Raw genomic sequence first — 27463 nt, 5'->3', positions numbered from 1 at the left:
TAAAATAATAAGTGTTAAGGGTTTTAATAAGTATGTTTTGAAACAGTGGTCCGAACTACCAAACGAAATTAAGAAAAGTATATAGTACTACATACTTAGTGATCTTTATTTTTATGTACTTCCACATCTGTGTTTTTTTCTTATATCTACTGGTGGTTGAATAACCATTCAGAGAATAACAGATAAGATTTCATCTCTTAGCAGCTCCAAAGTGTAAAAATTGCATATGCCTATAGACCCAATATTGATAGTTTCAGATGTGTTGTTTGGCTTCATTGGACCATTTGTGTTGTATCTGTGACATTACTGTACCTCTCCTACAATAGTATGCTTTCATTTATAGCAGGATCTCCACTGAGATGTATCACTGTGTTTGAATGGATTGTTTAATATCCACCTTTAAAAGATAAACACTTTATACCCATTTAAATTTTTGCATAAATGTAGGAAGCTTTATTTTATAAAGCTAAATTTCTTTTTCATTTTTTTTTTAATGTGAGTTAGACCAAGAAGATGACATCGAGCTTAATTTCTAGCTGTATATTCTCTATGCTTAAGGGCTTTGCTTTTGCTCTTAAATGGTTGGTTGAATGCTGCTCTTTAAATAATCATGCTACAGAACTAATTTCTATTCAGGAACTGATTGAAACAATGGAGGAAAAATCCCACGCAAATAAACTGGACATTGTGGTAATTCTATAGTGATGCAAATGACACCCTAACCATGTCTGACTCCATAAATAAATAAAACTGAATGTTTTATGCTTGCTTTTTTCCAGCCATTCAGCTGGTCAAATTTCACAAATGAAATCATGTCAACTGTGAATATTAATATTCCAAATGAAGAAGAGGTGGTTGTTTATGCTCCAGAATATTTAACCAAACTTAAGCTCACTCTTACCAAATATTCTGCCAGGTAGGTATGTCAGAGTGCCTATGTCCTCAAAATTTACATTTAATATCACTCTTTAGAAGCTTTGCAGCCTCATCTTTTCTGTTGCTGGGTGGTGGGTTTTTTTATACAGAGATCTTCAAAATTTAATGTCCTGGCGATTCATAATGGATCTTGTAAGCAGCCTCAGCCGAACCTACAAGGAGTCCAGAAATGCTTTCCGCAAGGTGAAGAAAAAATCTCTCTTTTCTTAAGACTTAACGCATAAAGAGATACATGGTTATGAAGGCTTGCCATGTGCTAGAATGTGGTGAACTTTGCCAAGAGTCAAAATGCCAAATGTGGGTTATTTTGCCCATATTTTGGCTCTGTTGCCTAGGAAAGCCAGCTTTCAAGGGCTTTGCCATCCCATGATTGTCTACTCTGGCAGCATGATTGAATTGCCCTGGAAGGAGGTGCATTTGGTTATTTGAGCAGTTCGTGAGAGAATACTGGCTTGGTTTTTTGTTGTGTTAAACGTAACTGCAAGGGGATCTATCTGAATAAATTTCATTTTCAGGTGCCTGTAGCACACTAGACATACAGACAGGTGGACTACATTGATGTGGACAATCCACTGAGAGTACAGCTACCTGGAGACAACCTTAAGGCTTTTTACTAGGCTGTACCTGCATTATTTAAACAATCGTCCTATTAGTGCTGTGGTGAGGGGAGAGGGCAGGAGGGATTGAAGAGGAAAAACTCTGGCAAACGTATTGATTGGTGTTATGGAAAGGAAACAACTGTTTATTTGACATTTCTAGCATTTACCCTTTGAAAGAAAATGTAGACAAAGTTTTGAAATTAAAGCCTGCAAAAATGGTCTTTTGCTCGATTTCCCTTACCTCAGTTAATTCCCTCGTTAGTACTTAAATTTATTCACATACAGTTCTTCTAAGTACTGGAAATTCAGCTAAATTATTAAAAAACTGAAATGTGTTTTCTTGTATACCAGATACCTCCCTTGTTACATAAATTGAACATTACTTCGTGTTTACGTTTATGCAGTTGTAACTGTTATATATATATTTTTGGTTTTGGTGGAAGGGGGGCCATTTTGTTGTTGTTTTCTAAACTGTCTACAAGGGTATTCACCTGTAACGGCCCAAAGTTCCACTGGGATGTGCTGCCGAAAATATACCTTGTTTTCAGATTATTTGTAAGTAAATGCTCCAGTTGGATTACGTTTTTGTCTTGGGCAAGGACAACATGCCTTGTGAGGAGAAGCAGAATTTAGAGGACATAAATAACAGAGTCCCTGTGAAATATGTGTTCTACCTTGCTCTGGCCATCTTCTCGTGGTCAGATGTCATTTCCTTTCTCTCGCCCTTAGGCCCTTTATGGCACAACATCAGAAACAGCAACGTGGAGACGTTGTGCAAACTATGTCAATGGGAATATGGAAAATGCTGTGGGAAGGCTGTACGTGGAAGCTGCATTCGCTGGAGAGAGTAAACATGTGGTAATGTTTTCAGCACAATACTCTTATCAGTTGATTGTTTCCATCAATGGGCAATTACAATAGTTCATAATTGGGCTAAAGTTTATTAATTGGCAGAGAATCTCTGTATCACAATTTGTGGTTATTTCTCAACCACTCTCCTCCTCCCTCTCCCAAAAGGTCTGCTTCTGTTTCTGATCTTAAAGTTGTCTAGTCCAAAACCAATCGTCCCCCTTCCCGAAACAATGTATTCAGAGTACCCACTCACTCACATGTTCTGTTGATACAGTTAATTGTAAATTCTCCTATTGGCAAGACTGACCAAGAATTAGAGTTTTCTGAAAAACTTTGAAAGTAAGGTTTTAGGGTTTATTTGAAATACCTAAAAAAGTACTCCATTTTTCATTGTTATTGAAATGAAGACCATGGAACTTAAAGGCTAAGTGAAAGAAACTATTAAAATGCTACTTTATGCTTAATTGAACTACTAACAGTGATGACAGCTACTATTTTATGTGTTTTTTTATGATAATGGAAACCATTATGTTCTTTTTTTTTTAATGTTTATTTTTGAGAGAAAGAGAGACAGAGCATGGGTGGGGGAGGGCAGAAAGAGAGGGAGACACAGAATCCGAGCTGTCAGCACAGAGCTCTACACAGGGCTCGAACTCACTAATGGTGAGATCATGACCTGAGCCAAAGTTAGATTGAGCCACCCAGGCGTCCTGAAGCCATTACATTCTAAAGATAATTTTTTCATTAATGCATATATAAGACCTATTTCACCATTAGGGTCAACAGTAGCAAGATTCCTTTGAAAACATAATTATCCACATGTATCCATTTGTTTAGGTCATGGTTTGTCTATAAATTTACATGCATTAACATATTATTGAGTCCTATAAAGGCAGCTCAAAGCCCTGTTTGTTAAAATTTGTGTTACAGAAAATTAACTCATGGCCTAAATTTGTCTTCTGTTCCTTTCATTTTAGGTTGAGGATTTGATTACACAGATCCGAGAGGTTTTTATCCAGACTTTAGATGACCTCACTTGGATGGATGCTGAGACGAAAAAGAAAGCTGAGGAAAAGGTAAAAAGAAACACAAAGCTAACTATTAGCTAACAATTGCTTTACAAGCAAAGATCAACTTGAAGTTCAGAAGAAAGAAGTTCAAGGATTGCATAAAATTAAGCAAGCTCCTTCAAGATGTCATGTTTCCAGGAACAGTTTTCGTGGATAAAGATTTGTTTCTATGATTTTTCACCTTTTATTATCTCTTTGCATCCAGCTCCTACTGTCCATGTTCAGTTCAAACCTTTGAAAGATCTCCAATTTTCCTTTTTTTTTTTTTTTAAGGAGTCTTCAGAAAACAAGGAAAAATCTTAGATGAACGAGTAAAGAACCGAAAGATACTATCAATGGTTCATACTTCTCCTCTTTTCATAAAGCTTATGCAAAAGGACTCTACTAAAGCCTAAAAAATATCCCTTAATGTTTAATGCAGATTTCCAGCTCAAGTTTTAGAAAACATGCCTTATTTAGACTTTTATATGGCCTAGGGAGAAAAGTGTACACTTCTGTAAGTGTAAGGTGATGCATTATTTGAGTATTACATGGTGATCTACAGTTAAAGGGATGTTGAAGGAGCCTTGTTATAGCTATTCTTATCTACCCCATTGTGCACCTGTTACTGGGACTTCTCATATCTTGCATAAGAACAAAGGTGTCAGGGCTTCTGGGTGGCTTAGTCGGTTAAGTGTCCGACTTTGGCTCAGGTCACGATCTCATGGTTCATGGGTTTAAGCCTGGCGTCAGGCTCTGCACTGACAGCTCAGAGCCTGGAACCTGCTTCAGATTCTGTGTCTCCCTCTGTCCTCCCCGACTCATGCTCTGTCTCTCTCAAAAAATGAATAAATGTTAAAAAAAATTTTTGTAAAGAATAAAGGTGTCAGATGCCTAAGGAAATCTTAGGTTTAAACTTACTACGATCATTTGTCTTGATAACTATATAAAACTAGAAGGAATATGTCCAGTGGAAATTCTATATACTTTGGCAGCAAAATTCACATGCAACCTGATAATTCCTCTGTAGTTGGGATGGCAAGAAGAACAGACCATTCTTCAAACTGATACAGAAAGAGTTTATGAACCTACTATAATAAAAAACCAAGATACAGTCTAGTTCTTTCCAGGATTAAATCATGTGGAAGGACTATCTTTTTCAGTCTTCTCAAAGCTGGAGATAGGTTAGGTCTAGAATTTAGGCACCAAAGTATATCTGTCTTTTCATCACTGACTCAGAAATTCCTCAGAAATTCAGGCCAGCTCTGCTCCTTTCATGTTCTAGCTATCTTGACCTGGGTCTATTTGATGTAGCACAGCTGGATTATGCTAGATCATCATTTCCCAAGGCAGTATCATAAGCCACTGAACCCACAAGTAGTTCCCTGAAGAAGACTCTCACGGTCAAAGAATTTAGGGAACATTTCCTGTAGGAAGACTTTCCTGATCCCACGCTAGACTAGGTTACATGCTTCTAGGAGATGATTTTAAGGTACCATACCTAACACTCATTACATTGCCTGTCACTGAACTTTATGGTAAGCTCTCTGGGGGGAGAAAGTTTTTCCTAGCATTGTATTCTTAGCCCCTTACAAAGTACCTGACTCATCATAGATGCTTGAATATGTATTGAATGAGAAAATAGACAAATTAATTCCTTATGCTTACAATTGGACACTTACAATTACCGAATTTTAAGCTGCAGTAAAGAAGCCTGCTTAATGTTTTTGTCACAGTATTTACCCAAAGTATTTGACAATAAATCCTTTTTATGTAGACCTAATTCTGTAGAGTTTGTGTCCCTTAGGACACTCTTTGGGGAAGTGTCTTCTAGAAAATAAAAAACCTCTGAGAAGGGGCTGATGGTAATGGGCAGTGGTGTGGAAACCTACAAGAAAATGGGCTTGGCCTAAAACAGACTTACGCATATCCTGTCTGATCCACTGCAGAACTCCTGTGCTTATGAAACAGATTTGTAGTGTAATTAAATTACTTTTTTAGGTTTTTATTTATTTATTTTGAAAGAGAGAGAAAGTGAGCAGGGGAGGGGCAGAAAGAGGGAGAGAGAGGATCCCAAGCAGGCTCCACACCATCAGCACAGAACCCGAAGCGGGGCTCAAACTCACAAACTGTGAGATCATGACCTGAGCCGAAACCAAGAGTCGGACGTTCAACTGACTGAGCCACCCAGGCGCCCTGCATAATTAAAATATTTAAGAGCAATGTAATATGATAGAATCAAAAGTCAAATATCTTTGAAAAAATGAGAGAAATAAAAAATGGAAAGATATTGCAATAGTAAACTAGTAATAAAATAATAAAAAAATAAGTAAACAATTTTAAAATAATAAAAATAAAAATTAGCAAGGGTAGTAAGCAAGTGGTAAACATGAGCTAGTACAACAAGGCAAGTCCTGTCTTCTACTCATTTAAATAATGCCATTCATTTAACTGTGGGAAGATAGGTACACTGGCCTTGGAGACCAAAAGAGAACATATAAACTCCAGGACTCCATACTCAGAACATTAGCACTAAACTTATAAGCCCATATCTGTTTTCTCAGCCAAATCAGTGAAATGGAAAGACAATTATAAGCTGGTAGAATGGAAGCACTATTACTTACCCCTCCTAAGAAATGGAAGAAAAAAGCCTTTCAGAGAAAAATTTCATAGAAGTACAATACATGAGGAACAATGACTTGTCAGTTTTCATTTTGGTTTTCTTGGGAAAGCTGGAGCCTATAAGAATAGGGTATTAGAAGCTAAATTTCAGAACCGGTTTTTGTTTATTTTCAACCCCAGGGAGAAGCCATTGCAAAGATCTCTATTTAAGTGTTGTCAGATACTATTTTTGTAAACAGTATGGAACAGGTTATTCAATTGGCAGTCATGGGCAAATTATAATGTTTGCATTTAAAAATATATATATAATGTTTGCATTTGAAAGCTATAGAATTATCCTTATATTCAATATTTTAATTTTCATAGGCCTTAGCAATTAAAGAAAGAATTGGCTATCCTGATGACATTATTTCAAATGACAACAAACTGAATAATGAATACCTCGAGGTAAGTCTCTATGCAGACTGTGCTAATGATACCTGGGGCTGGTGATGATGTCATTTGCAGCTGTGGGGTGCCCGAAATGATGTGAAGTAGCCTAAGGCCAAAGGTCTTGTTATATAAAAGCCTTTTCCACCGAAGCCAGAACTTGTGTTTTAGTTTTAGCCTTTTGTTTCATTGGCCTGGTTCATATTTGGTTTTTGTGATCTTGGTCTCCATATATTCCATTGAACAGTACTGGAAAAATCTGGTGTCCTTTAAAGAGCATCAAGGGGTAGACATCAAAGTGATGAACAACAGGCCGCACTCAGGCTCCTTATCTCCTCTGGTCCAGGCCTGGAAAGTCACGTCTTCAGTTCCCCTTCACTTTCCTATTATTCCTCCACTGGATAAAAACCAGGTTATGCCTCTGTATTCAAAAAAAAATAAAACAAAACAAAACCTACCATTTGAAAACCAGAATCGGTTTTATTCCCCTCTGGTAATGTAACAATGAAAAGAGAACAGAATTGATTCAAGTCACTACACTATTGATTTAAGACCCAGCTGAGGATCCTGTTGCTAATCTTGTGGTCCCCGCAACTCCTTGAGACCCTGGTGACAACAAGGTGATCCTTGTCCAGAAGTGGGGATGTCAGTGATTCCTAATCCATTGATTACCAGTCTAACATGGGAGTTTGCAAGCCACAGTGTCCTCTTCTCTCTTTACATTTGTAGAAAAGCTTGACTATTTCTTGTAAATGAGCTGGCTGCAGCATCTGAGTCCTGGGGGCCTTTGTGGCAGGAGTCTGATGGCTAAGAACATAGACCCACAGGGAATTTCTTGGGTTCAAATCCCAGCTCCACCATTCACTAACTTGGGCAAGTGACTTAATTGCCTTGGTTTCCTCAGCTTTAAAATGGCAATAACAACCCATCTTCATAAGATTATTATAAGGATTAAAAACATGTAATATATAAAGTGCTGAGAACAGTGCCTGGTACATTGTAGGTGCTAAAATGGAATGTGCTCTTATCTGTCATGTAAGGGTTACTATCAATATAGGAAAGCTTGTCTGACACTCGGTTCATTCGATTAGTTACAGAAGAATAGACTAAAGTAGCGATTTAGTTAGAGCGACAGTGACCTATTATATAGAACTAGGCTAAATGGAATTAAATCCTTCTTTGGTAAGTTTTAATGCTCTCCGTTAACTTTATTAACTAATACAATTTAAGAAAATGTCCCCTATGGTTTTTTAGCAGAAATTTTGACTATTTTTCCCAAAACCTTTTATGTAATATAGTTGAACTACAAGGAAGATGAATACTTTGAGAACATAATTCAAAACTTGAAGTTTGGCCAGAATAAACAACTAAAGAAGCTCCGAGAAAAGGTGGACAAGGATGAGTATGTATATTCCAGTTTCCTATATGTTCATTCAGAAAAGGGGCTTTTCCCCTCTCATTGTTGGGTTAAGAAAAAGAACCTGACTCAATGTTAATGTTAAAAAAGTACCATATTCTCCTTCAATGGAGTGAATACCTCTACGAGCATCCAAGAATATCATACTAAAGGTGGGTCAAAGATTTAAGCAAAATTAAAATTTGTTTTATTATGGTGGCCTCAGGCTACCTCATTTCTTTGGTTTCCTCTCATATTATTACCTCTTTCCTCTACTTTGTGGACAAGTTTCTCAAGAACACCTTGACCTAGGTAACCCAGAGCTCCTGCCAGTTTTCTCTGAGGCCACACTTGTGGAACTCGGAATTATCTCCTGCCCACAGCCCCACCTGTTTTCTATGGGTCAGTCATCCCACAACTCCATCCCCTTCTAGACTGCTCTGTGTGACACGCCCCTGAAACTTGTGGCAGCCGAATAAGAGATAATGGGAGTTGCCTTCAAATGCTCTTAATCCCTGCTTATCAGTGGCATTGGTGCTTATGTTAACATCAGCTTAGTGTTTATTTTTCAACTAAATGGGTGTGTCTAACTCAGTATGTCTAACATATTAACATGCATCAACTTGTGTGTTTGTGCACATAGAGCCCTAGAGCTGCTTATGTTGACTTTTTCTTGCTGGGCTCTTAACTTCTAGAGAACAGGGGCTATTCGTTTTGACTGCTCAGCAGCATGCTGAACACATGGAAGGTTTTCAGTTAAAACTGAGTTAAAGAGTGAGTGAGCGAATAAAAAAGAAATGTACTAACTTGATCCGTGTGGTAGCCGACAAAATAACATGACAGTGAGGTGCTTGGTTTATTATTCATGTATTCATTTATTCTTTCATTTATTCATTTACTAAACTAATATTGTAGAACACTGACTAAGTCCAGGTGTCATTGGGAACTGGGAGAATCACAAGTGAACTTTGATTATATTATATTATATTATATTATATTATATTATATTACATTACAACAGCAGAAGGTAAGAAAGACATATATAATAAACTCTACCACTAGGAGGGAAATGTGCCAGGAAGTGTACAAAGTGATGTGAGACTGTTTGATGACAGGCTGTTCTGTTCTCAGTTAACTAAGTACAGGTTGGACAAAATTCCTAAGTGAAAATGCCAATACGTTCGATCTCTGTACACCATTTTGAACCTGTCAGGTGCCATGAAAGAGAGATTGATTTCCTTTGCTGACCTCTGGGTTTATACTGCAGTAAATGTATTGTCTGGTGCTAAAAACAGGGCTGCAAATGTCAGAGAACGTTTAGTGTCCTAGCTGGCAAAGAAGGAAGAAGAGTGGGTGCATATGGTTTGTGTTGTAATTGGTTGTGAAACCCTATTTCAAGAAACCCACAAAAAAGTCATCAAAAAGAATATTCAGTGGGTAAACTTATAAACTGAGAAGTTTCTTGTAAGTCTGAATTTTTTTCTTTAAGATGCATATACTTACATTTAATAATTGTCAGTACTGTGTGAAATATCTACAAATATCTACAAATATTGTCAAATAGTGTTTCTGAAAATAGCTAATATAACCTGCATCCATATGACACCAGAAGACTTTTTCATAATTTTAAAAATAGTTGTTGAGTTATGGCTTCATGTTTTCTTTTGAACTTAATGTAGTCCAAAGTTCTACAATTATTTCGTAATATAGTTTGCATTTTTCATTCCCTTTCATCATATATGTTGCTTTTCTCTTGAGTCCTTTTCCCTTACAATAATCACAAGTGAAAGCTGTGTACACTGTTTTAATGAATGTTTGCTCAGTAGCACGCATAGGTCAACAGAACATTTTGGGTCCTTCCCATGAGCTTCTGATAGTCATCATAAGTGCAATATGGCTTCTAAGGTCTTCTCTGCCATGTCAGACTAGTTTCTTTTCCTTTCTCTTCTTCTGCCTGTGTACTGAGTCCGAGGGTTCTAAATTCTGGCTGTACAGGAGAGTCACCTGGGGAGCCCTAGAAATAGTACTGAGGCCCCAATCTCACTACCCTTGCCTGTGATGTACTTGCCTGTGGGTGGGGACCCAGGTATTGGATTCTTTTTAAGTACTACCCCCCAACTTCAAGTGAGAACCTCTGAGTTAGTGTTAGTTCCTTTTGGTTAATGATACTCTTCGTGTTTAGTTTTGTGTCATTTTCTTTTTACAGGGTGATGCTTTTAATTTGGCAGTTTAGGTTTAAAATTTATTTTTTGTTTTCCAAAATATTGGAAGCACCTTTGACAGTGATCATGTCAAACCATTAGGACTGTGGGATACAATGTCATGACAGTTCCTTATATTTTTTTGAGGTTTCTTGGAGTGAAAGTTTCAGACCTATTTTGTAATTGTGTAGTAGTAATAAAGTCACTATGTTCTCCTTCCTTTTTTATGTATACCAAATTCAAATCCTCACTGTGTGTGTTCAGGCAGACACATCTACTGCTTCTGCTTTGTTCACATAGTTTGTAGTTACCTCTCAGAGAACTACATTTTCAGATGCTCAAGTCCTCACTCCTAAGGTCTTGCAGGAGAAATGGGTGCCCATGCCCACAATTGATGGGACAGGGATGGGAAAAACTATGGATTATGTAGGGTTTATATTGTAGGGTATTGTAGATGCATTATATTTTCAAGACAACAATCAATTTTAATTAATTCAGTCAATTAACCAAGTAATAAGCTTCTGGACCTGTGTTTGTTTGTTTGTTTGTTTGTTTGTTTGTTTTTCCCCTCACTGGGCAAACTCCTATGCTTCTTGGCATCTTCTACCATCATTATGACCACTGAATATTTGTACCTGGCCCAGATTTGTTTTCAACCCACATGTCTAGCTACCCATGAAACATCTCTACATAGGTGTTCCACAGACCCTACAAACACAGAATTTTCCATTTGGGACAAAATTTGATCATCTTTCTCCCCATATCCTCATATTGCCCTATATTTTCCAGCAACTTTCATCTTATTGTTATCAATACAGAAATCAGGGACTCACCATTCTAGACTGATCTCTTTCTCTCATCTCTGACATCTATAGTAATATCTACTCCAGATCCCCATTCAAAACCAAAAGTTTACATCTACCAGCTGCTAATTAAAGATTATATAGGTATTTCTAGGGGATCTCCATCTTACTATCTCCATGGTCACTGAGTAAATTCAGGCATGTCTCATTGTTCACCAGAGTTGTTACTAATTTTTTCCTAATCTTATCACCAATCATCTTATCACCAATCATCTTTCCTTCAGCTCATTCTCCTTACTAATACCCTAGAGATTTTTTAAAGACACAGAATGAGTTGTGTTATTTCCTGATGAAAACCTTTCAATATATCCCTATTGCCTATCTCATGGTACAAGGCTCTGCATTCCTCCCATTAGCTCTCCAGAATTCTTTTAGATTCACCCTGCCCACCCTCCCAGCATTGCCCAAACCTCCAGCTATAGGAATAACTCTAGGTCATTCTTCCATCTTTTCTTCCTCCTTATCCCTTACCGTGGATCACCCTTTCTGTCCTTGTTCATCTAACAGAAGCCTATATATTGTTGGACTCAACTAGAACATTACTTCCTTATTCATAGCACCCCACTGCATTTTTCTCTTCACCTTGTGCCTGCCCTAGTCCTTGTTGAAAGCCGAAACCAGATGTTTGTGTCACCAGAGCCTGAACACTGATGAACAGAATGTAGACCCTTCCTCAATGTTTCTGGGGTTAATAAATGATACAATAGTGGTTTGTGATCATGCTGATGAAGTGAACTCAACTGCCAAGGTAGAGAGTGTCACATCCAAGCGTTTCACCATCATGGTCAGTGAAGTTATATAACAGCTCTCCGCTGCTCTCTCTGTTTAACAGATTCAAAACATTGAGAAAGTCCTGGAAGTCTGTATGTGATCTACCTGATTTAATCATTTCACTAAAAGAGCCTTCTGCCCATTTGAGCAGGCAGCTACTGCAAAGGACAGGGATTTAAATTTGAAAAGCTTGGTTCATGGGGTTTCTGAGTGCCTAGTGTTTCCAAAATTATCCCAAACATTGTGTTCTCTGGGTCTTTGGTACCAGTTTGTAAAGAATTTCAAATATGTCATATTATCAGATAGTAAGAGTGATAAACTTAGAATGTAATATCCTTTGGCAAAATTACTTAGATATATATCTGTAATGATCTTATTTCCAGTAACATGATTATTCACTTAGAGTCAATAGAACATAAACCTCTAAAGAGAAAGAAAAATGTACAAGAATAACAACAGAAAACATTCCTTTTCTTGTGTTTTAGATTTGATGTTATTTTGTTAGTTTCTCAGGACACAACTTCCTGTGATATAACTGTGATGTGGCCCTGTTTGTAAATCATGACCACTGAGCCACGGCGTTACTTATCAAAAACTACAAAGATTCATTTCATTGCTTCATCTTTCCTGCTGTTGTGTTTCAAAATAAAAACACAGGCATATTGACAAGAGCCAGTTCAATAAGCATTTTATTGAGCAGCTGCAACGTGCAAATCATTGTGCTAAATAAACACTGTAAAGGATATAGATGAATAAAATGTGGCCCTGGACCCAGGAGCTCACAATCTAAAGAAAGAAGCAAGTAAGTAACAGTTAAATCTGATAAAAGGCAGAGTTTGCTTGGTTCTGTTACAAGTGCTAGAACAGCACTTTTTTAAAACCACCATTAAACCTTTACTTATTAGTAGAACATTCTCTAGAAGCAACATGTCAGCATTTAAATTAATATTGACATGAACAGAAGATTCACTAGAAACAAAACAGAACAAAATGGTTGGTTCATCTGTCTTCCCTGTCATTGCTTCAAGCCTGCTGTTTTTTCTAATCTGGGCTCATTGGATGGTGGCAATCCCTGGCAGCCAGCAGCTGTGGCTCTGTGTGTTTTTTCCTGAAAGGCCAACACCACCAAAAACAGCAGGGACGTTAGTACCCTGTGAAGTGACACCATGGATTTGCCACTGCAATGAGTCACTAACTCTCTTTCAGTGTCCCAGTTCTGTCACTTACTACCTGGCCCTTTAAAAGTCATGTAGTTTTCTTATTTATAAAATGAGCAGGTTGATTTAGACTATATAACATCTTTAAGATTCCAGCATTCAAATTCTGTGGGCCTAACTGTGAAGTTTTGATAAAAGCCAAGAAGTTTTCCTCCTTGGCTTCTACACATCAGGTGACTCAAGAGAAAAAGAACATGCTCTCCAGAGAGGTAGGGAAGTAGCTCACTTCTTTCTAAAATAACCCTTCTATTTTTCCCCTTCACTGATATTTCTAGAGCCAGTCTTCTTTCTAATGAAGTCGTATATCAGTGAGCTTGGTTATCAAAAGAAAAATAGTATGCAGGGCTATTATATTATATATCATATAATATATCCACTAATATATAATATAATATAATATAATATAATATAATATAATATAATATAATGTGGGTAAATGAGACGGTATAGAGGTGGTGTTGGTAGGAACTGTCCAGGGTGTGTGTGTGGAGTGCTGGAGACTTGAGACACAAATGAGTCTCCATGAGCATAGATGTATGGGGAGGATTTACAAAAAAGATTATTTGGCTCATCAAGCACTACTGAGCCAGGAACATGGAATAACAGATAGACTAAATTTGGACAAATCATTCTGGTTCCCACATACTGCCATGGAATTCTTGTGTTCTACATTTGTTGTAAGAGTTGAAAATTTGAGATTTCCATCTTTTAGGCTCCCATTAAACTGCCAGGCTTTGTGGTTTTCCGCTGTGTTTTGGAGGCTATAAGCAAAACATATTTGATCAGTAAAAACATTTCTGCTTTTTTAAAATTAAGTTTTTATTGCAATTCCTGGTATGATTAACATACAGCATTAGATTAGTGATTCAACAATTCTATACATTACTCAGTGCTCTTCATGATAAGGATAAAAACATTTCTGCTTTTTAATTAGCACCCAAGGAAGGCTTTGGGTTTTTTTTGTGTGTTTGTTTGGTTTTGGTTTTTGGCTTTTTTAGAGGGGATGGGAAGTAGAGAAGGGAATTAAATGGTTTAAAGGTTGAAGTTTTAAACTAAGAGAATTTTGCAAAAGAATTCTAGAACTTTTACACTAGTGTACCATCTTTTTATTTTTTTTTTAATTTTTTTAACGTTTATTTATTATTGAGAGAGTGTGAGCAGGAGAGGGGCAGAGGGAGACACAGAATCTGAAACAGGCTCCAGGCTCCAAGCTGTCAGCACAGAGCCTGACACGGGGCTCAAACTCACAAACCGCAAGAACATGACCTGAACCGAAGCCGGAGGCTTAACCAACTGAGCCACCCAGGTGCCCCTACTACTCTACCATCTTGAGGGGATGATATTTCAGTTGGTGCATAGCTCTTGGTGGCCATGGCTCTCTATAGCCTGCATAGGAGTGCCTCACCTAGGCCTAGTGCCTTCCCCCTTCCCAGAGTCCAAGGAGGGGAGTCATCTCTCTTGGAGGTTGGAGGACTCATTCATATGCCAAGGCCCAAATACATATTGAGCACCTATCATGTTCCCTAAGTCTTAGAGATACAATTAAGAACAAAGCATAAAATAAACAAGTGAGACAGTATTAAACTAAAAACCTTCTGCACAGCAAAGGAAATGACCAACAGAATAAAAAAGCAATGTATGAAGTGGGAGAAAACGTTGGTTAAATCATATTTCTGATAAGGTGATAATCTACAAGATATATAAGAGACCTCTAAAACTCAGTAACAAAAAAAGTAATAAGCCAATTTAAAAATGGGTTAAGGGCTTGAATAGACATTTCTCCAAAGAAGACTTACAAATGGCTGACAGACACGTGAAAAGATGCTCAGCGTTAGTAATCGTCAGGGAAATGCAAGTCAAAAACCACAATGAGATAACACATCACTGCTGTCAGGATGACTGTTATAAAAAAAGAGAGAGAGAGAGAGAGAAGTATTGGTAAAGGATGTGGAGAAATTGGAGAGCTTGCACACCATTGGTGGGAATGCAAAATGGTGCAGCTGCTATGGAAAACAGTATGGCAGTTCCTCAAAAAATTAGAAATAGAACTACCATATGACCCAGGAAACCCATTTCTAAATATATTCCAAAGAGTTGAAATCGATATCTTCAGGGAATATTTGCACTCCCTTGTTCATTGCAGCACCATTCAGAACAGATAGATGTGGAAACAACCTGTTTCCACTGACCGATAAATGGATAAAGAAAATGTGGTACATACATACAATGGAATACATTCAGCTTTTAAAGAGTAGGAGATTCTGCAATATACAACATGGATGAACATGAAAACATTATGCTAAGTGAAATAAGCCAGATAGAGAAAGACAAATACTGCATGATTCCACTTAGGTGAGTTTTTCTAAAATAGTCAAATTCATAAAACCAAAGAATGGAATTGTGATTACCAGGGGCTGGAGGAGAGGAGTAGATGGGGAGTTATTAGTCAAAAGACGTAAAGTTTAAATTAAGCAAGATCAATAACCTCTAGAGATCTTCTGTGCAACTTTGTACACACAGTTTTCAATGTGTTACAGTGTATTAAGAGGATATAGCTTCTGGCAGATGTTCTTACTATAATTAAAAAAAAGAACTATCATTGATTCCATGGAGTTACTGTCTAATGAGATTGACAATAGACATAATGTAAGTTATGTTATTGCTAAGGGTTATATAGGATAGAAGAAGTTTCAGTTCTTGAGAGATCCCAAGATTATTCTAAATCAGGAAAAAAGTCATCAAAAGAAAATTCTGACAGAACTGATTCACCCACCCATATATTTTCCAATTTGGGAATTTCTCTGAATTTGGCACATCACACAAATGAAGGGGCACACATTTGTGCGTATACACATAGAAACTTCTCAAAGACTAAAAAGAATGTGCCTTGTTGCCAAACTTAGAACGACATGCCACCAACTGATGACTCCTAGGAAGAAAATCACATCAATCACATCAGTGATTTCTGTTGCATTTTGTTGAAGAAGTGGATTCTCCCAATTTCAGGTCACAATGGGTGTCTTGGTTCTCACCTCTCAGGTAATCAGAGTACTTCAGTTATGTTAACAACTCTTCTGCAACATCAATGAATAGTTTAAAGAGGCTCTTTTATCCTGCTGTGCTTTTATCTTTGGGTAAAAAACATTGCACTTTATGGAACAGTGGAAAGAATTTGCAGTCAGGGAGGGACGGTGGGACAGTGGAAAGTGGGACTTAGACAGAATGGGCAGCCCTGAGTTAAGGTTCTTGTTCTGCCACTTACTGTGTAAACTTAGACAACCTCCATAATATGAGTATCAGTGATTCCTTTATAAACTGAGGAAAATAACATCTACTTTTGCCTTATGGGGTTGTTGTGTTATATATTGTATATGTGCCTGTCGTATAACTTAGGTGCTTATTAAATAGTAGCTGTTTTTGTTATAGTCTGGTCACGATCGGTCTTCTAAAATGACTTCGTTGTAGTGTAGAGGCCAGCATCCTAAAGTGTATTAGGGTAAGGGGGAGACCTAAGTATGAAACAATTTTAAAAGGAGCACTTTCTAAGGGGCAGTCCCAAATGGCAGCCTGGGAAGATCCTGAACTCACCTCATTCCATGGACTGAATCTATAGCTACATATGGAACAATTATTCCCTCTGATAAAGACCTGAAAACTAGCTGAACAGCTTCTTCATGACAAACAGTAAAAGGGCTAAATTGAGATGGGTGGGAGAGGCAGTTTGGTGGCCTTGCCAAAAACACTATCCCTGGTGCAGTGACCCACAACTGGGAAGGGGGGATTTCACAAATCCAGAGCTTCTTTCTGAGGACTGAGGTGTTTGTTCCCCACATCACAGCAACCTGTGGGACCTGCAATGGAGACATGTGAAAACCAGTGGGACTCAAATCCAAGAGACCCAAAAGGACAGAGAGAACTGAGATAATTATCTTAAAGGGCTTGCATGCAGCCTCCAGTCACTCCAGGGACCAGAACAAAAGCAGCAGTTTGAAAAGGGCCTAGGTTATATGTGAAGGAGATTTATTTGCTAATCCTAACTCATCTGCCGAAAGGGCATGGGCCTGTTGGGACTCCATGGGGAGAGAGGAATGGGTGGACACCAACTTTGCTCTCTCTCTCTCTACCTTGATAACATAGGTAGGAGTGCCTCAGCTCTGTGCTATTCTGCTGCCTTGCTGAAGTGAACGAGCATATGCAGGACACACAGGGGATGCTCCTTAATTACCTGGCTCTGGTGGCCAGGGGGCTTGTGTTAAGAGGCCACCAGATCCCAAGGACTGTAACAATCTGAGAGATAGTTTTTGGCAGGCAACCACCCCCAGAGTACTACACAGACTGTAGACTAAAACATACCTCCAGTATTTCTGTGTGAAAGCCCTATTTATTTGTCCAGGAGCTTCAGTCTAAGGGGCAGACTTCAGGTGTGCTACAGATCTAGAGGCTATGGAGGTGCTCTCAGGAAATGTAGGCTGGGGATACCATCTTTGCGTGTCACTACACCTCCCCAGTACCTCCCAAAAAGGAGCTTATACACTCTTCAGAAGCCCCAATTTTTGTAACTATACACCAGGGACACCTGCAGATCAAGTGGTCTGGAGGCCAGCAGGGTTTACAATTGCAGTCCCTCAAAACTATGTATTTGCGTACTTTAGAAACTGCTGTCTCAGGGGCTTCCAATCAACCTCAAACTGGGTGCTAAATGAGATTCCTCCCTTTGGAACACTGACAAGTCTTGCCACACCCTCAACAACTGGGATCTATGAAGAATGAATCAGGTTGCTTTGATACCTACAAAGGTTGAGAGACAGCAAAGACCTAGGGCAAGGTTGAGAGATAAGTTTCCTACACAAGGGCACTCCTTCAATACTTCGAAAGGTAGTTGTTTTGCCTAGTACATAGAAACAAGTGAAAAGAGTCAAGCAAAATGAGAAAGCAGACAAATATGTTCCCAATGAAAGAGCATTAAAACCATATATTCCATATTACCAAATCAATCTATAGGTTTAATGCTATCTCTATCAAAATTCCAGTAGCATTTTTCACAGAAAAAGAACAAACAATCCTAAAATTTGTATTGAAACACAAGACATCCCAAATAGCCAAAGCAATATTGAGAGAGAAGATAAAAGCTGGAGACTTTATAGATACAGATATAGATATAGATATAGATATATAGATATAGATATGTGTGTGTGTATCCTACAACTCATCAGCAAAAAAAAAAAAAAAGAAAAAACAGTCCAATTAAAAAATGAGCAGAGGATCTCAATAATCATTTTTCCAAAGAAGACACAAAAGATGACTAAGAGGCACATGATATGATGCTCAATGTTACTAACCAGGGAAATGCAAAGCAATCACAATGAGATATCACCTCACAATGTTAGAATGTTTATTACCAAAAAGAAAAAAATGGCAAGTTTAGCAGGGGACCTGTTGTACACTATTGGTGGGAATATAAATTGGTGCAGCCACGATGGAAAACAGTATGGAGTTTCCTAAAGATACAAATAGAAGTATACCATATGACCCAGCAATTCCACTTCCTGGTATTTATTTGAAGAAAATAATAACACTAATTTAGAAAGATATATGCACCCTTATATTTATTGCAGCATTATTTACAATAGCCAAGATGTGGGAACAACCTAAGTGTTCATTGATGAGTGAATAGATAGAAGATGCAGTATGTATGTATGCATGTGTGTGTGTGTGTACGTGTGTGTATATTTATACATATACATCATATACACATACATGCACACACACACGGGAATACTATTCAGCCATAAAAAGGGTGAAATATTGCCATTTGTGACAACATGGATGGAATTTGATGGTAAATGCTAAGAGAAACGAGGCAGAGAAAAACAAATACTGTATGATTTCCCTTATATGTGATATCTAGAAAACAAATGAAAAAACAAAACTCATAGATACATAGAACAGAATGGTGGTTGTCAGGGCAGAGGATGGTTTGGGGCTGGGTGATATATATAAAGGGGATCAAGAGATGCAGACTTCTAGGTATAAAATAATTGTGGGGATGTAATGTATATAACATGGTGATTACAGTCAATAATATGTAGTGCATACTTGAAAGCTGCCAAAAGAGAAAACAAAAACATGTTTTTCATAACTTTGTATTGTGACAGATGGCAATTAGATTCATTGTGATGATCATTTTGCAGTGTATACAAATATCAAAGCATTATATTGTACACCTGAAACTAATATGTTATATGTTAATTATACCTCAATAAAAAATTAAGTTTTCTGATTCATGAAAGTGGCATATCTCTTCTAGGTTTTTAAGTCCTCTTTAATTTCTTTCAGTAGTGTTTTGGAGTTTTCAACGTACACATCTTGCCCTTCTTTTGTTAAATTTGTGCCTAAATGTTTTATTGTTCTTAGTAGTATTGTAGATGGCATTGTTTTCTTAATTCATTTTGGATTGACATTGCCAGTGTATGTAAATAAAACTGAGTTTTGTATATTGAAGATAAGTAAATAAAAATGAGCACTTTCATTTTTAAAGAGTTTAGCAAGGAAATGGCATTCATCCTTGTACTGAAATGTGTTATATAATACAGATCGACAGCTCAGAAGTAGAGGATTTGGATGGAAGATGAGAGGGTCCTCTTTCTCCGTAGTTTACATATCCGTGTCCCTGTTGTATTGCTTAGTTTTTAAGTACATTCGAAGGTCAGAAAAGCATGCTGTGCCTTAGTTTCTACACCTGAAAACTGGACGTGTCATCTATCTTGTATGATTGGTTTGGCTGAATGAAGGTCTATAGGTCTATAGGAAACTCTGAAGTCTTGATGAAAGAATATTAATAAATGTAAAAGGTTACAGTGGTTATTGGGATTACAAAATGAGAATTCTCCTTTCCACAAGGACTTGAGGAAGATAGAGAAAACCATTGTTTCGTACTGCTGATCTTAAAGGAGTTGCTTTGGGACCACTAGATGCTGGGAAATGGAACACTTTCAGGGAAAGGGGCATTAACAGTTTTGTTGTTTTAAGTTTTAAAGTTACACATGAGAGGGTGAAAGAGGAGTTAAATTCCAGGTGCTTTTGCAATCCAGTGGGTTTATTACATCCCAAAGGCTGCGGGATCAGGCTGTCAACTTCTGCCTTTCGTCTCTGCTATAAAACTGATGTCTTTGTGCTTTAATTTCATCACTGCCTGGGTTCTTCAGGGTAATAAGAGATAGAAGAGAAACACCTGGTCCCCATCTCAAGGGTATTTCAGTCATATTTCCCATCCACACTGTTAGTTCAGCTTTGAGGTCTGTGCGGCTTAGAGTGGCCCGTCTTTGTTCTACTGTCAAATGCCCCCAAACCAAAATCCGTTCACCTGACAAAGTCATGGCTCCAAAATTAAAAATAAAGTTTTCCTCCTTCTTGCTTTCCCATTCTTGGCTAATACCACACACACCCAAACTCCTACCCACTCAGACCATTGGAGGCAGGAAGAAAAATCAAAGAATGGGTGTGATTTCATCACTCAGGTCTGATACCTGTTCCAGGCAGCTGCTAGTATCTGGTCTCCCGTCTGGACGTTAAAGGTACCGTCAACCTGCACTATCCATTATTTTAGGGCAAGAATCACCACCATTTGTTTTTCTCTTCTGTTGTGCATTTTCTCTTTTCTGTGCTGCTATTCAGCATCAAATGTGTCTCTGTTCCATAAATGGAAGCTTTTCCTGAAACTTTGAGGCTGCGTCCAAATCAAATGAACTTATGGTTTCCATTGCGTCACCTTTAACTTGAAAAATATTTTCTTTGCCCTAATTTAGCTTTTTACATCCAGCGTACTGAGATATTTCATGACTGACCACACATGTTAGACGCTGAACCTGTAGCTGTTATCATCATTTTATTTAAGGTGTAACGATTCAATCTCAGTATTTCAAGTTCCTGTTGTTCCCAGGGACAGTATGCCCTGTGCTTTTCAATCTTGAATCACCCAGGGGTAGTCTAAGGATGCATTGTGCAGGTTCTCAGGGAAGAAAAGGCAAACGCTACACACTACTGCTCTGTAGTGTGTAATTCCAATTTTATTTGGGAGTTTTGTGGTCATAAATAGCTCCATATTTTCCTGAAAGTATAATTCACCATGGACGTTTTAATATGTAAAGCACTCCCTCCTGGAAAGTTACAGACATGAATCAAAATGCAATCATAAACCCCTCAAAGTCATGTAACAGAACAGCAGGAAAGCACTAAAACAAAGGTATGACATTTATTTTTACCAAAGCAGTAAACATGAGAAGGGTCTATAAACTTCATTCATCTATGTCCTCCTTCTGAGACCTGTTGCTCTCTGAAACATTTGCATACATCCAGCTCCTTTCCTCTGTGCTTTACTTATTTTAAGAAAACATTTTGGATTGGTACCTTTGGTCTGTCATTTGTAGCATGTGCCTGAGTCCAGAACCAAAAAATTGGCATATGATTTGTGATTACCCATAAAAGTCCATGAGGAGTATACCGTCACTAAATCGGTTCATAATTGAGAAACTGAACCTTAAAACAACTGAGACCTGGAAACATGTTACATCAATTTTATAACAATTAAAATGAATAATTTTAAACTATTTGGGCATAAAGTCTACTGCCATAGGTGCTATCAAAATGTTGAGACCACATGAAAAATACCTTTCTGAAGAGTCACTATAAGGAATGGTGTTTCTCCTCAGGAGTAGCGAGAGCACACTGTCCATTTTGCCCCTCCTGCCACACAACTCAGAGCCACACTTGAACCTAAGTCGTAATAACTATGTGAATAACTATGTGAATATATGTAAACATAATCCTGATAAATCATTTTTCCTGATCATGGTTTTTACTTACATAAGAATTGTCTTTTGTAATGCCTTTTTGGTCACACAAACAAAATCGACTTGCTCTGTATGGTTCCTGATCTCTTGATTTTAGTCTTAACACCCCTGGATTTAATGTTTTTGCTGTGAGTCATGTGAGAATCATGTGGGAATCAAGTGGAGTTTAATTAAAATAAATGTAATTATTTGCTTGTAATCCTCAACCTGCAAGAAATTTAAATACTGATGACTCACCTATGATGAAATTAGGAAAAACTGATCTATCAGTCACACCATCCTGTTTGAAAATGTTTTTATCTATTTAAAATGGCATCAAACTACAAAAATATTGTTCAACCATCCCCTCCCACACACACACTCCATCTTCAAATTTATTTTCTTTCTAAAGAAAAATTCAGAGAAGTGTTATCTGGATTTTTTTTTAATTTCCCGATGTTTTCTATGAATGTCTGAGTCGTGTTATTGGAGATAAAACTCATACTTAATTAGAATTTATCAGACAGTTGTTATATATGGCTTTTGCTCAGTTCTTTTTAAGAGATCAAAATAGGAACTCACATCTGACATCCCACAATAGTTACTGAAATTGTAGCTAAAATGTTGATTTGGACAGCTGACTTTGTACTGCTTACCTTGCAAAGCAGGGTCTGGAAACAGTTCTGATTTAACCTCATTGTACTAATTACTGTAAACTCCTTCCATGAGTAGGATAATAATTGGCACGCTAATTATTGCCCTGAAAGTGGCATAACTACAGTGAAACCGTTAGCTAATAATATATGATTGTCTTAAGTGTATACATGTGTGTTGACATTTAAGGGGTTATCTGAAATTAAGCATTATCTATTATTCAATGACTGTGTGTGTGTGTGTGTGTGTGTGTGTGTGTGTGTGTATACACACATATATATACTAGTATATATAATATATATAAATACAATGTATATATATAAAAGTCTTATTAAGATTAGAATATTACTCCTGTTGCAAAAAAGTGCTGAACAATAATTTTATTTTTTATTTTACTGAAGTATAGTTGACATACAATGTTACATGAGTTTCAAGGGTACAATATAGTGATTCAACAACTCTGTATTATGCTATGCTCACTACAAGTGTAGCTACTATCTGTCACCATACAATGCTATTATAATACCATTGATTATATTCCCTGTGCTGTACCTTTCCTCCTGGGACATTTATTCCATAACTAGGAGCCTGTACCTCCCACTCTCCTTCACCCATTTTGCCCATCCCCCCACACCCCTCCCCTCTGGAAATCAGCAGTTCATTCTCTGTATTTATGGGGTCTGTTTTCGATTTTTGTTTGTTCATTTGTTTTGTTTTTTTAGATTCCACATATAAGTGAAATCATGTGGTATTTGTCTTTCTCTGCCTAACATCTTTCACTTAGCATAATACCCTCTAAGTTCATCCATATTGCCACAAATGGCATGATTTCATTCCTTTTTAAGCCTGAGTAGTATTCTAACAATGATTATTGGGGTTTTTTTTTTTAATGTTTATTTATTTATTTATTTATTTTGAGAGAGAGAGAGAGAGCACGTACACAAGCAGGGGAGGGGCAAGGAGACACGCGCGCGCGCGCGCACACACACACACACACACACACACACACACAGAAAGAGAGAGAGAGAGAGAGAGAGAGAGAAAGAACCCCAAGCAGGCTCAGTGCTGTCAGTGCAGAGCCCAGCGTGGAGCTCTGTCTCACAAACTGTAAGATCATGACCTGAGCCAAAACCAAGAGTTGGACCCTTAACTGAGTGAGCCACCCAGACACCCCCAACAATGATTACTGGTATGCAATTTTCATAACATCTGAGCAGAAAGACATGGGAACATTGTCACCTGTTCTTTAGCTTAATACTGCCCTCAAATTATATTCTGCGAGCTATTTTTTTTTTCCATTTTCTCATTTAGTCTTATGGTAATTTATGCTGCTTTTTCATCTCTTCAACTAAACTGAAGTCAGGAACTGTACTTTATGAAATCTCTGAATGCTGCATGGAGACTAAGTCATGGTATACATAGACAGACAGACAAATCCACTTAAGATCCACCTGGATTTCACTTTGCAGTCATTATACCAAAATATGCCTTTGCTCAATTAGCTGGATTGCTTCATTTAAAAAAGGTAATTTTAAATGGCAGTAATCAGAGGCAGACTACCTGAAACTAACTACCTGAGAAGGGGATATCTTAGTTTCAAAATAAACTAGAACATTTAAAAGATGTAAATATATTTGAATATGAAGTTTTAACAACTTAAACTTCAATATCCTGCCAATTGCTCCAGAATTGTTGGTATAGTTACCAAGTATCAGGAACCTAAAGGTAAGCATATTTCAATATAATGTTAATCCATTGCAATTTCCAAAAAGGTACATATGAATAGGTACATATGAATTCACACAGGTGAAATAACAGATTTGCAGACGGGGATATATTCTGATTTTTCAAAAAGTAGAAATATTTTCAAATGAGCTGTCTTACCTAGTGAACTAATTTTAACTTGTTGGTCATATTTCAAACAGAAAGTTAAGATTCCTCTTGGAATAGTAATAATGCTTTTATTGCGTTGAGTAGATTGAATCAGATGATAATAGTATAATTTGTAATGAGTTCTTATGTTTTCCATAGGTGGATAAGTGGAGCAGCCGTAGTCAATGCATTTTATTCTTCAGGCAGAAATCAGATAGGTAAGGTCTATTCCTAAACAATTCTTTAATATTTCTCTGTTGTTACCAACTTGTAGTGAATTGCATGACCAATTTAAAGTACTCCCCATAAAAGCACAGCAGAGGCCGAGTTATTGATTTATTGAATATACTCCTTAAAAGTAAATGCATCCATGTACCTCTTTTCACTGTAATAGCAAATTTTAAGTTAGTACAAATTACATTAAGTGGTTTTCTTTCTTTTGCAGTGTTCTCATCTGTGGCTAAATGGTTTATCTTATGTCTAAGTACTTTTATTTTATTTCTGAATGCTTTTTAAATGTCTCTCATGTCTCCATCAAGTTATATTGACTTTAGGACTTTCTAAGCATCAGCATAAGTTTAAGGTTCCATGAACCAGCTTTGCAGAAATCCCATCCTCCAGGCAATTATGTATGTTAGCTCTGGTGGGGATGGTCCTGATCTCTATCACCCATTTTTCTGGAAGATTCCAAAGGTCTCAGAAAGTTGAAAAGTCAATTATATTAGGTTGAACCATATGAAATTATATTTGCTTAACTACTTTTAATCAAAAAAGAAAAAAAACTAATATGTTCATGAATAGTAATGTTATAGGAATATGTGTAGAAATGAATACATGAGTGAGAGATATAATGAATAACTAAATGACTTAATAGAACAAAGATATATAATTTTTTTCCCTGGGAAGACTTTGAGATCTTTAAACTTTTTCTTAGGTATTACATAAATGGACCCATTTTTTCCCCAAGGGTTTTAAATATGTAGAAAGGCACCCAACAGATTGACTACTATCAGAGGTATACTAAACAAACAGTACAGCCAGTGTCTCCAGGTGTACTTAGTCTAGCCCTTCATTTCAAAGTGTGGTCGAGAATCAAGAGGGGAAATATTTTCAGCATTATTCTCAAATAAAATCTCATGCCCTAAACCTCATTTTTCTTGAATTCTGTTACAAATTAGATTAGATATGTGGAAAATCCTGCAATATTTTTCACCATTGGTTAAAAAACAAAATTTAAAAGAAACTATAACTCTGATTTTGTTCGATTATACCTTTCCCCCTTGCTTTTAAACCAAGGAAAAGTTAAATTAAGAAATTATCTATATTTTCTTCTGGTATGTTTATGGTCTTTATTTTTTGAAGTAAATCATTAGCCATCTGGAATTTATTTTGGTATATGACATGAAAATTAATTATATAAAATAATCAGAAAAGTTGTGTGTGTTTTGGGGGGTTTTTTGGCATGTTTTTTTAAATTAATTTATTCATTTAGAGAGAGAGACTGTAGGAGCAAGTGGAGCCAGTGGGGGAGGGGCAGAGAGAGAGGGAGAGAGAGAATCCCAAGCAGGCTGTATGCTCAGTGTAGAGCCCAATGCAGGGCTCATTCTCACAACCATGAGATCATGACCTGAGGTAAAATTAAGTCGGATGCTTAACCAACAGCCACCCAGGTGCCCCAAGACTTGTTTTTTATAACATATCAATAATAAGTAAGTCATATGCAGTTGGTTAAAATCAATTAGTTCAAAGTCTAGTCTAGTACATTTCCTAGCTAGTGCAATGATTACCTAAACCCAGACCAGAGTCTGTTTAATGATCAACTAAGAATGCATGCAGTCTACCCTTTTCAATATATTCCTAGAAACCATTCAGTCCTTTCTTAAAAGTGCCTTTCTCTCTGGAGAGCCTTCACTTTGAAGATCTCTTTTTGATATTGACTAGTTCTGTCAGTATAATATCTAGTTCATTACAGACTTGGACTTAAACAGGATAATGAGCTCTTATGGAATTCCAAGGCAAAATGAGGCAGCCTGGACTTCAGTCTGTATTTGAGCAGACTAAAAGATACAGCTTTATTTTAATCCAGCTGAGGAAGGACCCTGGATCCTATCAGACCTGGTGCTGATTCATTCCAACAAGAAGACCCATACAGACCTTTTGTAGAACCACTCTGGTATGATAATCCCTTCAGCCCCTCTCTAGAGCAGATCTACAGTTTAGGTCAAGGCAGGATCTTGTTAGGCTCTGAATTACCTCATATCCCTGGAGCTGGCTCAAAATTGGTTTACTTCAGAGATTCCCTGATCAGAGAAGACCAGAGAATGTTCTCAATTTGAATTTAATACCCTCTAACCAAAGAAGCACACAGCAAAAGGAAAAAGAAGGCAAAAGTGGCCTAACATTTCACAAAGTAGTTATCCTCTGAATAATCAAGAATTGGCTACAATAAGCATTCTTAATAAAAAAAACCTTTTAAAGATTCTGAAGATAAATTCATCAGATAGAAATTCAGTATCTGAAAAATTGTTAACATCTTTTCATATGCTTGTGTTACAATAACAGCAATTCAGAGGAAAGGAAAGTGTCATGCAAGAAGAAATCTTTGACATGTGTATGTTTTTTCTTTGACAATTCATTTAAATCTTCAACGTGGGGATTGTCTTAACTAAAAATAATTGAAGATCCAGATCTTCATCTTTCTTCTAGATACAATGTGTGTGTGTGTGTGTGTGTGTGTGTGTCTGTCTGTCTGTCTGTCTGTCTATCTGTATACATACATAGATATACAACTTTTGATTTTGGAATTGTGCATTACAGAATTAGAATAGCTATAGAATAGCATGTGTCTCATAAATGACCCTCCTACCCTCACACAAATACCTTAAATTAGATCACATATAATTTCTCATGGGATTGGCCTTTTTATGTTATGGTAAAAAAGAACTTGTTTTATTATCACTTAGGGAGTTATCATATTAATAATTTCTTCTTTTTAATTCAATTCCAAACACTTTTTGTTCTAACTCACAGGAAGACTATATTCTGCCTTATGTACCCCTGCCAGTTTCCATCAATTTAAAAAGAAATCAGCTTCCCAGACAGGAAGGCATACTGAAAGTGTTTAATTCACTGGTTCTTATTCCCCACACATTTGCTCCATAGAGCTCCAGAAAC

At 37.2% G+C, this 27463-nt stretch overlaps 1 protein-coding gene across 3 annotated transcripts in view; it reads left to right on the top strand.

The window, feature by feature from the left end:
* Positions 1 to 27463, top strand: part of MME (membrane metalloendopeptidase) — a 113560-nt gene that overhangs the window by 62077 nt on the left and 24020 nt on the right. For all 3 annotated transcript variants that reach the window (XM_049628677.1, XM_049628675.1, XM_049628678.1), the window contains exons 11-17: positions 780 to 916; positions 1026 to 1119; positions 2265 to 2393; positions 3365 to 3463; positions 6425 to 6505; positions 7786 to 7889; positions 24449 to 24507. In XM_049628677.1, the coding sequence (XP_049484634.1) occupies positions 780 to 916; positions 1026 to 1119; positions 2265 to 2393; positions 3365 to 3463; positions 6425 to 6505; positions 7786 to 7889; positions 24449 to 24507 (703 nt within the window). The remainder of the gene's footprint in view (positions 1 to 779; positions 917 to 1025; positions 1120 to 2264; positions 2394 to 3364; positions 3464 to 6424; positions 6506 to 7785; positions 7890 to 24448; positions 24508 to 27463) is intronic.

The sequence above is a fragment of the Panthera uncia genome, chromosome C2 (genome assembly GCF_023721935.1).
Source record: "Panthera uncia isolate 11264 chromosome C2, Puncia_PCG_1.0, whole genome shotgun sequence".
NCBI classification, from domain to species: Eukaryota; Metazoa; Chordata; class Mammalia; order Carnivora; family Felidae; genus Panthera; species Panthera uncia.
This window is presented reverse-complemented; position numbering and strand designations above follow the sequence as displayed.